We start from the raw sequence: 13,109 nt of genomic DNA, 5'->3' as shown, positions 1-13,109 counted from the left end.
ACCTCACTCAGCATAATGTCCTCCAGGGTCACCCATTTTGAATAATATTGCATGAGTTCCTTATTTTTCAGTGCAGCATAGTATTCCATTGTGCGAATATACCACAGCTTTTTAGCATTGTAACTCTTATTCTGGGACATTGTCATACATATAATGCCTAATCATATATTCCTTTAAAAATGCTGCATATGAGAAAGACTTATGATATGATATGATATCATATCATATTAAACTAGAAAAAAGGTGAGAAAGGAAATAAACCAACATGTTAATCTTGATACTTGGGTTTGGCTCTGGACCTTATCAATCTTTGGTCTTTTACCAAGGATTTCCAGAGTTGGAGCTATTATGAGTTAAACTGCACAAAACGTTAATGTTGGTTTTATCTCTGGGGTGATATTTCAAGTGACAGTTAGGATGTTGCTCTTTTATACTCCATGTTTTTCATACTTTATAGATTTTCTTCAATGGTGGTATCTTGCTTTGGTGAAAAAGAAAATGGTTTTTTAAAAAACTCAACTAAACATACAAGTGAAAAATCTACTAAATAAAATTAATCATCTTTGATGATTGAAAAGCAACTCCAGCAGAGGAATAAAGGTGATAGCCAGGTTTGGGGGTAGGAAGAGCTCTGTGAGTCTGTGGGAAAACTAGAGTGACCCTACTTAAAGGTGGCCAGGCTCTGAGGGTGAGCACTGGCAGAGACCCAGCTTATGGGAGTCAGGTGGGAAGGAAGGAATTTGAATTCACTAGGATTTAGCTAAAAGGCATTTTTCTCTTACTCAAACCCTTTGTCAAGGTTTTAGTAAGCAGTCAGTGACTGTGGATTACTCTGGATAGGGAATCTGAACAAATGTAGGGGGCAGGGAAGAAGGTTATCTGGGCATATCTATAAAACTGCCATTAAGTTGGTTGTGACTCACAGCTACCCTAAAGGATAGAGTAAAACTGCCCTTCTGGGTTTTCAAGACTGTAATCCTTACAGAAGCAGATTACCTCATCTCTCTCCTGTGGAGGACCTGTTGGTTGTGAGCCACTGACCTCTCGGAAGCCTACTTCTTAGTTCTCTGCGCCACCAGAGCTTCATGGATATGTGAAAGGAAAGCAAACTAGAATCACAATTGTCTTCTTTTTTCCTATAAAATCACTCGGCAAACACTGGGTAGCTTCATTGAGAATTCACGTTTGCCACTAGGGTGAGTGTGTAGACCCTTGTATCCAGGTAGCTAAGTATCTGCTGTTTAACTTTTGAGTAACAAAGCATAGGAGCTTTGCCCAACAGTCAACATTATGATAGATGGAGAAAGATTGAAGCTGTCAATTATTTCATCTTGCTTGAATCAACAATCAACACTCTTGGTACCAGCAGTCTGGAAATCAGAGCAAGTCCGCTGTATTGCAGTTTGAAGATCAAGGTGTGTCTGATGCAGTTACTGCCCCTAACAACAACAACAACAACAATGGAAATAAATAGGGAGCTCTGGTTTTTGGTGGGAAAGCGTTATGCTGCCAAATCAGAGGCCTGCAGTTTGAATCCACTAGCTGCTTTGTGGGAGAAAGATGGACAATCTCCTCTTGTGCTATTTACTGCCCCCGAAAAGCTGCTGGAGAATCAGCTACAAAACATTTTCTACACAACAGTGCATAGCAACAATGGAAGTATAGCTGAAGGTGTAGCACTAGCCCACTAATATAGTATTGAGAATGAAGTGGGTTATGTGCAAGCATTCCCTTTGCTTTGCTTTGTGCCTCACACATTCAAGACCATACAGGCTGTCCTCATAAGGAGAAAATGGGACAACAAAACTACCACTGACTCATAGCAACCTGTAGGACAGTATCTGACTGATTGCCCCATTCCAAGGCTTTATAGATTTTTGTTTCATTGTTGTTTGAGTGAAAGACAAGTTGATTTTTTCGTTCAATCTTGCATATACCTTGTATTTTATAACATTAATTACAATACCTGCAATGTAATTGCACTTGTCCACTTGCTCCCTGGTAAATATTTATAGAAGCAGATTGCTTCATCTTTGCACTGAAACAGCTGGTGACTTTGATGCTCTGACTTAACAGTTAGCAGTCCAGAGCTTAATCCACTGCACTACTAGGACTCCTGTAATGGGACCCAGGTAGTTTAAAGTGAGGCAACTATTGCAATGTGGTTTTCTTTGGAGAATTTTATAATATAGCCATCTTGCTCATTTGCAGGAAGATGTCGATGCTTCCCCTGTGCAAGACTGTGGATCAGCACCTATTCCCGGGGAGCCCATCTATTAGTTATTCGCTCACTCATGCATTTACACCATTGAGTTACAACAGATATTTGCAGTCCCTTCAGCCAATTTTTGGAGGCTGTGAATCACACGGGAGGAAATTTCTCATCTTTTCCCTCAGAGCCTCTGATGGATTCGAACCATGTGCCTTAGGGTTGACAACTCAACGTCTTACCAGTAGGACACTAGCTGTTAGGAGGGGCTATTCCTTGGAAAGATACATCACGCTTGGGAAGATGGAGCATGGGTGAGAGGAAGACGGGAATGCGAAAGTTAGAAACAATGAAGAAGGAATGGTAGTTGGAAAGTACAGACTTGGTAACAGAAATGAGACTGAAAATAATGATAGAAATGTGTACAGTCAATGATTTATTTATCACAAATACCTTTTTAAAACCCCACAGTACAAATGGTAACTTTAAAAAAACAACACATGAACCTCATCAGATGGACTGCATAGGAATCAGACTGATTATATCTGTGGAAGGAATCAATGGAGAAGCTCAATATCAGCAGTCAAAACCAGGCCAGGTGCTGACTGTGGGACAGACCACCAATTACTCAGGTTCATGTTCAAATCGAAGCTGAAGAAAATGAAAATAAGTCCATGAGAATCAAGAGATAATCTTTAGTCTATCTATGCAGGACCATGAGGAAGTCATAAAGTTTCGATTAAGGAGCCCTGGTGGCCAGTGAGGAGCTGTGATGTAGTCCATAGCCAGTTGCATTACTAATTCAAAGACTGTGCTTCTTCATCTGTTTGGATCTACCAAAAGCTCCTTGGGAGAAAGGCAATCTCCTGTCATGCAATTTACAGCCTTGGAAACTGAATGAAGAGTCAAATAAGAGACCCACCTGATGAAAATGAAGCTTTGCGGTGGTTTGAGCGCGATAGCTGCTGTGTGTGTGGGAAATACGGCAGATTTCTGTAAAGATTTACTTACAGCCTTGGAAATCCCAGGAGGCAGTTTGACTCTGTCCCATGAGAATTAGACTTGGGAGTTTTGCCGAGTTTTTGTCTGTTTAGGGCTGAAACACTAAAATCACTTGGGTAACTTTCAAACAATACTAATACCTCCATCCTCAATTTCAAATAACTGCACTGATTTAATTGGCCTAAGATGAGGCCAGAAGAATAAGAATTTACAAAGCTCCCAGTGTGACTACTTTAAGACAAGATTTTGAACAATGGTAATCAAACCCTGCGTGTTTAAGGACAGCTCTGGGGAGACCATGAAATTTGAGAAAATTGTGAGATATAAAACCAATACCATATTTCCTAAGATTCAGAGTGAAAAATGATGTATATGAACTTTGTAAGTAAGCCAGTATAAAATAAAAATTTTGTTTAAATAATAAAAAGAATACCTTGTTTCCTGCATACATATCAATTGGTAACATAAAAGAATAAATCACCAGAGAAGGATTTATCTCCTCCTGCAAACATTATGGACTAGAAGTCTGAGATCACTTTGAATGGAAGTTTGTTAGATGGCAAGTACTAACAATAACAACGTAGGGGAAAATTAATCTCAAAGGGAAAGGCTACAATTTTGAAGCTTAAAAATTAGGATTTACATTTCCTGGGGCATTTTGAATGAATGGGTAATTTTTTCTATCAGTATGTAGTGATCAGAAGATATGAAGACCGGCTTGTACTTTTCTAGGTAAATCATCTGGAACAGGAGTAACCTAGTAAATTCTTTCAATTCCTTTATTTCTTTCAGGAGAAATAAGAACTTACCGCTGGAATATCCCTAAAAGGTCTGGCCCAGGGCCCTCTGACCCAAATTGCATTCCGTGGGTTTACTATTCAACAGTGAACTTTGTTAAGGTAAGGTGAAAAGAAAAAAAAAATATTTAAAGTTATACAGCGTTGACTATTTAACATGTGTGGATAGATAAGACGAGGTATAGTCATTTAAAACTCTGGTCTCAAGCATATCCACTAATTAAGCCCAGTCATGCCCACTGATCTACGTTGTCTATGGGAGTGGCCCATCAGGAGGAAGTTGTGCTGCTAAACCAAAGGCAGGTAGTTTGAATCCATCAGGGAGCAACTCCACAGGAGAAAGACAGGCCGTCTCCTCGGCTCTGAGTTGGCTTTGACTCAGTGGCAATCAGTGAATGAGTGAGGGATGGACGAGATGATGAGGAGTTCCAGTGGTCTAATTCACTGGCGCTGCACTGCTAACCCAAAGGCTGCACATTTCTAACAGTTCAAATCCACCAGCTTAGAAAGGCAGGCAATCTTTTATTGTTATGATTCGTTGTTTTTATGTACCACTGAGTTGGAAGCAACTCATAGCTGACCATCCAGCAGATTTTCAAAGTCAGTAAATCAAAAGAAAGAGATTGCCCTTCTCTCTCCCTCAGAGCTGGTAGATATAAACAGCATGCCTTTGGTTTGGCAATACAGCTTCTCACCACTAAGCCACCAGAGCCCCCTTGTTAGGATTCCGAGCCTCAGAAACCTCATGGAGGGTCACTATGGTAACTGACTAGAAGGTGGTGAGACCTTGTTTTATTTTGTTGGTGGTTGAATTAAAGGAGTCCTGGTAGGATAGTATATTAAGTATTGGGCTGCCAGCTGAAAGGCGAAAGGTTAAAATCTACCAGCCACCCCAATGGAAAATGTTGACACACCCCAGAAGAGGTGAGCAGTTCAAATCCACCAGATGCTCTGCTGGAGAAGGAAGGACAATCGCTTCCTTGTACCAGTCAGATCCAATTTGATGGTACACACAAAAATAAAATTATAAAAATTAAAAGAAAAAAGAAAATGTTGACACAGTCTTTCCCCACTAAGATTTACAGCCTCAGAAACCTGAAGGAGGGGAGACGAGAGTCAGAATTGAGTTGACAGCAGTGTGTATTTTTTTGGTTTAGGGTTGAGTTGAGTTGAGTAGTTGACAAGGTTAAAACCATTTTTTATCTGAACCTTTACAGGATAAGCTTGCTGACCTTTCATTTAAAAACAAAACAAAAACCAAAACCAAACAAATAACTTATTTTATTGAGTCAAAAGCAGCTCATAGCTGACGCTCTATTGGCTTTCCTAGGAGTTCTGATGGTCTAGTGGTAAGAAACTGCGCTGCATTCCCAAAGGCCAGTGGTTTGAATCCAACAGTGGCCCGGCTGGAGAAGAATGGGCAGTCTCCTGTGCAACTTACTACCTCTAAAAACCCACCGGAGGGTCAGCTAAGAGTCTGCTCCAACTTGAAGGCAAATGACAAGAGGCTGTAAATCATATGGGAGGAAATTGTCCATCCTTCTCCTTCGGAGCTGCCAGAGAGATCTGACCTTTAGGGCAGCAACATAATTCCCAGCAGAAAAGAAAATGAAAAACCAGACAGTACTCTAAGCCTCAAGATTTCAACTACCCAATTTAGAACTTACAAAGTCATCTGAAGCTAAAGAAGATATGTAAATAGATAAAAAAATTAAAAATTTCTATGACATTTATTCCATGGCTTTGAATGTATCTGAAACCTATTTATCTTAAAGATGTCATCTCTACTACCAGTGCTGGGGGTGGGAAAGCACACTACAGCTCGAGTTATTGATGCTACAAGCTGTTTGACCAATAAATCAGCTAACTTTATAGTAATAAAAGGCAAAGATTCGGTACTGAACTGAGGCAGACATATGTTCAGAAATCCTATGTGCCATTTCCCTGTCCTGTAGGGTGCCTTTGTGTCAGATAGACTTGTCGGCAGCGGGTTTGGCAATTTTTTTTTATATTTATATAAATCAACTTCAGCCTTTAATTATACATCGTAAACCAAAGTTCAAAATAAAGTCTTACCTGATACTAAATGTAAACACTATCCATATAAAAGAGTCAAAGATAATCTTAATGTTTTTTAAATATAAAAAATAGCTTATATTAATGTTCTTGATTTGTATTAGAACAACAACAGTGCTAGAATTTGGGAATTAGATCTACAAGATACTTGAAGGAACATCCATCAGTTATTAGATTGATTTTAAAGCCGTATTCTATTTTATTTCTTCATTCACGCATCCCAACAATTATTTATTGTGTGCTTGTCAAGTAAAAATGACACTATGAAGTACTGAGAGTCCTGCAAATATTCTTATCTCAAAGAACTCTCTAACTCTGAGGGAGGAAATAATACATGTCCCAAACCCTAACCAGAACTCCTAATCTTCTTAAATACCTTGGACATGACAGGCAATCCAAGATGCTACAGAAAACAGTTTAGGAAGAGAGAGCATTATAAGTAGATTAGTTGTTGTGTACCATCAATTAGGAATCTACCCATAACTGACCCTCTGATGGGTTTTCTGAGGTAGTTAATCACACAGGAAGAGATTATCTTTCTTCTGGAGAGCAGCTGGTGGACTCAAGCTGTGTTCCTTTTGGATTGCAGCACAGCTTCTTGCCACTTGGCCACCAGAAGATAGGAAAATTTAAGTTGTGTTTGAAAATGTTGAGAGTTCATTTTGCTGGTATATAGGATACAAAACAGTAACACTGGGGACATTTAACCTAGAGAAGTTCACTAAGGCAAACACGTAGGGCTTAAAACTCACCAATTTATTGCCTTTATTTGGGATCTGGGTCATGGCTGACCCTCCAGTGGGTATCCTGTACATTGCTTGGGAGAAGATTGCCATCTTTGTCCCTTGGAGCCACTGGTGGATTTGAACCACCAGCGAGGCTCAGCCTTTGGGTTAACAGTGCAACTTCCTATAGGCTAGGCCACCAGAGCTTCCTCCAGGAATTTAATGAACCCATCAAATGTTTGTATTCTGTTCTGTAGGCAATGAAAATCAATGAAGATATACATGGGATGAGCCTAATCTGATGGCAGTCAGTGATTGGGTTGGAGGTGGGGTTAGAGCAGGGTGTCTAGAATAGTAGCAGATGGAATGGAAATGAAGCTACAGAATGAAAAGGAATTATGAAGAGAGGGAGAGAGTAGAAGGACAATTTGAAAGAAAGCTGGATTGGTAGAGGTGGAAAGAAGGAAGGATTAAACAATCAAATTATGTTCTCTGACCTAAATGACAGGGAATGAAAAGAAACCAAGAATTCAGGAAGAGGAAATGCCTTGAAGGAAATAATAAATTCATTGTAGGCATCCTTGATAGATTGCATTGCTACAGGAGGCATATCCAGGTGGATTATGTAAACAGGCTGTTGGCAATATGGATGGTTTTTTCCTCAAAAGAGAACTTCAGGCAGAACAACTTGACTTGGAGATCTTCCACGGTCCCATGTCACTCACTAATCATCATTCCCCAAGGGAAATAGAGTATGTTGTTAAGTGGTATCAAATCAACCTTGACTGACAGTGACCTTATAAACAACAGACCTGAACTTGCCCTGTCTTGAACTATCATTCCCATAGCTATCTCTGATATGTTCAAGCCCTCTGTTCCAGCTTTTGTGTGAGTCATCTTGCTGAGGGTCATCTGTTTCTCTTATCTTCCACCTTTACAACAATAACAATCATCTTCTCCAGCATGATGTATTTTCCGAAGGACTGGTCCCTCCTAACAACATGTCCAAAGTATGTGAGATGAAGTTCTGCCATCCTTTAAGGAACACCGTGGAGCACACTTGCTCCAAGACAGACCTATTTGTTCTTTTGGCAGCCCATGGGATAGTCATTAGTCTTCTCCAACACCACAATCCGAAGGCATTGATTCTTCTTCTGTCATACTTATTCACTGTCCAACTGGAAACAACTGAAAATACCACAGCTTGGGTCCAGTGTACCTTGTTTTATAAACTGACATCCTTGCTCTTTAGCACTTTGGAGAGGTCCTTGACAGTAGATTTTCTCAATGTCTTTTTATTTCTTAGCTACTGGTACCAAGTGCATTGATAATGATTCCAAGTAAAGCTATGTTATTGTTGTTGTTGTTGTTATGTGCTGTCGAGTCACTTGCAACTCATAGCGACCCTATGCACAACAGCCCTAAACTCTGCTCTGTCTTGTGCCAATCGCACTGTCTCTGACACTCCCATCCCGATAACCCCAGTCACCGAATATAAAGCTATAAATGGATGAGCTTTAATTTATCTAAAACATATTCATTTGGAAGCAGGATTGGCATCTACTTCCTAAACAACATGCCTTTGGAAACTATGAACTTTAGAGAGATATTGATAGTTATATAACAGAGTTCAGATCTTCTGTTCATGGAGTCACTATAAGTCATACTCGACATAACTTAAAAACAACAACAAACATATTTATTGAGTTCTGTCAGAGTGTTTGATATGGGACAAGTCTCTGGAGACTTGCTAATAAAAGAAGGGCGTAGTCTCAGTCATCAAGAATCAGCCACCCTACAGGAAAGTTTTCCTAAATTTTTACAAGATCATCCTAATTTTTGAGGGTTTGTTTTTTTATATCATATGAACAGCCAACAGTCTTTTTACTATGACCATCTTAACATTGCTTGACCTATATTATGAAAGTACAGAATCTTTTAATTTTTTTTTCAGGATACATATAGTGGTTTGATGGGCCCTCTAATTACATGCCGAGAAGGAGTGCTGAATGAAAAGGGAAGGAGGACGGATGTTGATTATGAATTTGCACTCTTGTTTTTGGTATTTAATGAGAATGAATCCTGGTATCTAGAGGACAATATTAGGAAATACCTCAATAAAGACCCACGGGATTTTAAGCACACTGATGATTTTGAAGAAAGCAACAGAATGCATGGTATGTAAGAAGATGATTGATGGAGTAAGCTCATAAAAAATTGCTCTAATTTTAACAGGTCCCGAGTTTCCTTCTGTGAAGATTTCTCCATAACTGGAGCCACCTGGATTGAACGAAGTTCTTTAAAGTTCTTCAGCATGAGATAGTGTAGCCAGTGGTTGGCCAGAAGCAAAATCATTGAGGTTTCTGATTCAACTCTTTAGGGACATCTGCCCCGAATGAGCCCTGGTGGTATAATGGGTTGCTGATGTTCTGTACCTTCAAGTCAGAACTGTCCCATAGCTGACCCGGCAAGGTTTCAGAGGCAGTTAATCACATGGAAGGAGATTGCCCATTTCCCCCCCCTGTAGAATAGCTGGTGGCTTTGAACTGCATTCCTTTGGGTTGGTAGAGCAAGCCCTTACTCCTAAGCTACCAGAACTCCCTGGTACAATGGGCAAAGCTAACTTAATAAAAACTGTTAAAGTTTTAATTAAAATTTTAATTAAATTTAATTAAGGATGGTGGAAGATCTCCAAGTCAAGTTTAAGTTTAATTAAAAACTTAATAAAAACTGTTAACAGTTGTCTATTGGAATCTTCTAGTGGCTCTAAGGAAGAAAACACTTTGCTAATAATCTGCTTCCACAAAGATTACAGTTTAGGAAATGCTCTGGCGCAGTTTCTACCCTGTCCTATATCATGACTATACGTCAGAGTTTACACAATGGCACACGTGGCAATTCCTGAACGCTTACATTCTCAAACTATAAGATTGTGAAGTAACTTTAAAAAAATGAATCCTCACTTGTTGCATTTCTGTAAGAACAGACTGTAACTTCTTTTTGGTCAAATTTAAGAGCCCGGTTTAGCTGTCTCCAAGATGTAAAATAACATCACTAGATTTCTGTTTTAATAAGAATATTTTATTTAATTCTGTATAACTTTTCTTTGCCTTAGTGGAAGTAATATGTTCAAACAGGTATACCTACAAGCTCACCTAGACCTCTTTTTTGAGCAAGTGTCCATAAGGCAGGCCTTTCCCCAGGACACAAAGCTAGTGTTTAGGTAATTGAATTCAGCTATTCTGTCCTCTACCAATTTTGTTTCTTTCTTCCAAAAGTTTAGCATGCGCAATTTTTATTAAAATTGACCTTGAGGTGATGAATAGCTGGGTGGGTTCCATGACCGCACAAAGAAGACCAAGAGTTGCTACTGTGTAAACAGAGCCTGGGTTTGACTATTGTTAGGATAATGGACTCAATCCAGTGAATTTTTCCTTTTGGAGGGATTCAGTCAGACTTAATAACTTGCTCCAAAAGGGTGGTGTTCTCTCAAGTTGATTCAGTCACAGCAGCTGCACAGAGTAGAGCTTCCCAGGCTGTATTCTCTGTGGGAGCAGGTTGCCAAGTCTTTTCCCCCATAGAGCTGTTGATGGGTGGAGCTTTCAGTTAGCGCCCAGTACTGAACCCTTGTACCACTAGCATTCCTTTTGTCCCAAACTGTACTCTGAAAGTGATTTAGTACAGAAGTAGCTACTAATTCATTCAATTGTGATTCCTAGAAACTTGAATTCTATGTGTATGCCTTTATCTACGCATCTATAGAATGGTAAAAATCTGGCTAACTCACAAAAAAGTTTTCAATCCATTTCCTAAAGAGAATATCCTCAAGAAGCAAACAAACATGGTTACTCAATATATACTTTTTAAAAAAAGAAATTGCCATTCATTTCTTCGGGCTTTATAGGATGCCAGAAAAGAATAAGGATTTCTTAGAATAGTACTTTGAATTTGGGAACTGTGAGACTGTCACGTGTCTGTGGGGCTGATGAACATTTCCGTAACCTAAAGATATTCTTGAATTATTTCTAAAACAAGATGTGTGTCTACTCATAAATCATAGGTTTGTTTTGTTGTTTTTTTTTAACTCTTCCTAGCAATTAATGGGAAGATTTTTGGGAATCTCCATGGACTCATAATGAATGAAGATACAATGACAAACTGGTATTTGTTAGGAATTGGAAGTGAAGTGGACATTCATACTGTTCATTATCATGCGGAGAGCTTTCTTTTCAAAGTAAGTATGAGAAAAATGTTTGGAGGGGATGGTATAGTATTTCGAACCCATCAACTCAGTGCCATTCCATCATGAAATAGGAAGGTTACTCGGCCATAAGGCTTGTGAGGGGGAGTGGTTCATATTAGAGAATGTACTGTTGTTGTTATTAGGTCCTGCTGAATCAATTATGACTCATAATAACACTGAGCAACAAGCCAAACCCTCGTCCTTTGTTGCACCATCGTCAGGATTTCCATCATGCTCAAACCCACTGGTACAGTCACTGGGTCAGTCTATCTTGTTGAGGGTCCTCCTCTCTTTCTCTGACTCTTCATTTCCCCCAGCATGATAGCTTTTCCTAAGGACTGACCCCTGCTGACAATGTGCTCAAAACATGTAAGACAAAGTTTCACCCCCCCTTACCTCTCAGGAGCATTCGCGCTGCACTTCCTCCAAGGCAGATTTGTTTGCTCTTTTGGCAGCCATGGTATATGCAGCACCCTTCACCAACACCACAATTCAGAGGCCTTGATTCCTCTTTGCTTATAGTATTCCATTCCTTACTGTGAATAAGGAAGGGAATGGAATGGAATGATAAAAGATTTCCATGGTCGATATTTCTTGTTTATGTCTTTTCTTGTGGTTGTAGAAACCTTGATCTTTACATGAGAGAATATGCATCAATGTGAGAAGGATTCTGACTGTTGTGGATTATGCTGTTGATATTATTTATGCATGAAAACACTTACAGAATTAGGGGCATTTGTTTTTCTACTTTGTTTATTATTGTGAAAATACAGTTATTTGCCATTTCATCATTTTCCATGTGTTCAAATCCATGAGGAAGATCCTCAACCAGGTGGATTGACTCAGTGACTGCCACAATGGGTTCTTGTGTGTCAGGAAGTGTGAAGATGGCACAGGACAGAACAGGGTTCAGTTCTTTTGTCCAAAGGGTCACTATGAGTTGTACTCAACTCAACAGTACCTAATAACAATACCGTGATGACTATACCATCAGTCATGTTGTCCAACCATTGCCAGGTTCTGCTGTCAGATTTTCTATCTCCATCAACAGAAACCAGTGTTTGGTTCCATTTCTTGACCCTTGCTATCCCCCTAACCCCCAACTCTTTTTCCTTTCTGTTTCTTCTCTTTTCTGTGTGATTAGCCAACACAATGGCCTTGCCCCACAAAAAGATTATTTCTAGCTCTGGCCTGGGCCCCCAAACTCTATTGTGGCCTTCGCCCTAGTGAAATAGGCTGGACCCTGTGTGACCTTCTGCCTGTCCAGCTTCAAGATGAGCCAGGTGGGTGGTGCCTGTAATAGAGCAGAATCACCAGGGGAGTTATCTGGAATCCAGATTGCCAGACCCTACCTTGGACCTGCTTGGTCAGAATCTCCAGGGCAAAGTTTAGATCAGCTATCTCCTCAAGTTCCCAGCACCATCTACAAGGAAGTAGAACAGAATAACCATCCTTAGTCGGGGAGAGCTCTGGTGGCCTAGCCTGTAGGGAGCTGGGCTGCTCACCCAGATACTGATAACCTGTGGTGGTTTGAACCCTCAGCTCCTCGGGGGACAACAGAACGTCTCCTCTCCTGTGATTTACAGCCTCCAGAAAATCCACTGGGGCATCAGCTAGGAGTTAGTTCTAACTTAACAGCAAAAACTGAGGGAGTGAGTATGTGGGGGAAGCCTGCATCCATCTCTTTCTAACTACTGAAGAAATAAACAGCAACTTTCACATACCCTCCTGTAGCCTCTTCCCTCTGTACTTATTCTACTTCAGAAATCTGTGACGGTTACAGTTTCATGTTGCAAATGGCTACCATGTATTTCCAGAATTTTACTTTTTTCAAAGCACATTTAAAAAAGTATATTGAAAATCTAAACCCATAATAAACTATAAAGCTGAGCATTTATTCTCTCCCTGTTTCTTTCAATCAGACGTCAGACAGTCATGTAGCTGGGTGGTTCTGAGGTAACTTCTCTCAATGGTTGGTCATATCTTGCACTATTAACTAAAAGATTGGTGGATTAAGCCCACCAGCCACTCCCCTGACTGTCTCCTTCCATCAATAT

The 13,109-nt window shown here is 40.0% G+C and overlaps 1 protein-coding gene across 1 annotated transcript in view; it reads left to right on the top strand.

The window, feature by feature from the left end:
- The window catches only part of HEPHL1 (hephaestin-like 1), a 153,081-nt gene that overhangs the window by 138,506 nt on the left and 1,466 nt on the right, over positions 1–13,109 (top strand). Inside the window, exons 15-17 of the mRNA XM_006902366.1 lie at positions 4,004–4,110; positions 8,764–8,986; positions 10,904–11,043. Of these exons, the coding sequence (XP_006902428.1) occupies positions 4,004–4,110; positions 8,764–8,986; positions 10,904–11,043 (470 nt within the window). The remainder of the gene's footprint in view (positions 1–4,003; positions 4,111–8,763; positions 8,987–10,903; positions 11,044–13,109) is intronic.

Source organism: Elephantulus edwardii, unplaced genomic scaffold (genome assembly GCF_000299155.1).
Source record: "Elephantulus edwardii isolate Elephantulus edwardi_28Jun2011 unplaced genomic scaffold, EleEdw1.0 scaffold00397, whole genome shotgun sequence".
NCBI classification, from domain to species: domain Eukaryota; kingdom Metazoa; phylum Chordata; class Mammalia; order Macroscelidea; family Macroscelididae; genus Elephantulus; species Elephantulus edwardii.
The sequence above is the reverse complement of the archived record's forward strand: the minus strand, read 5'-3'. Positions and strand labels throughout refer to the sequence as shown.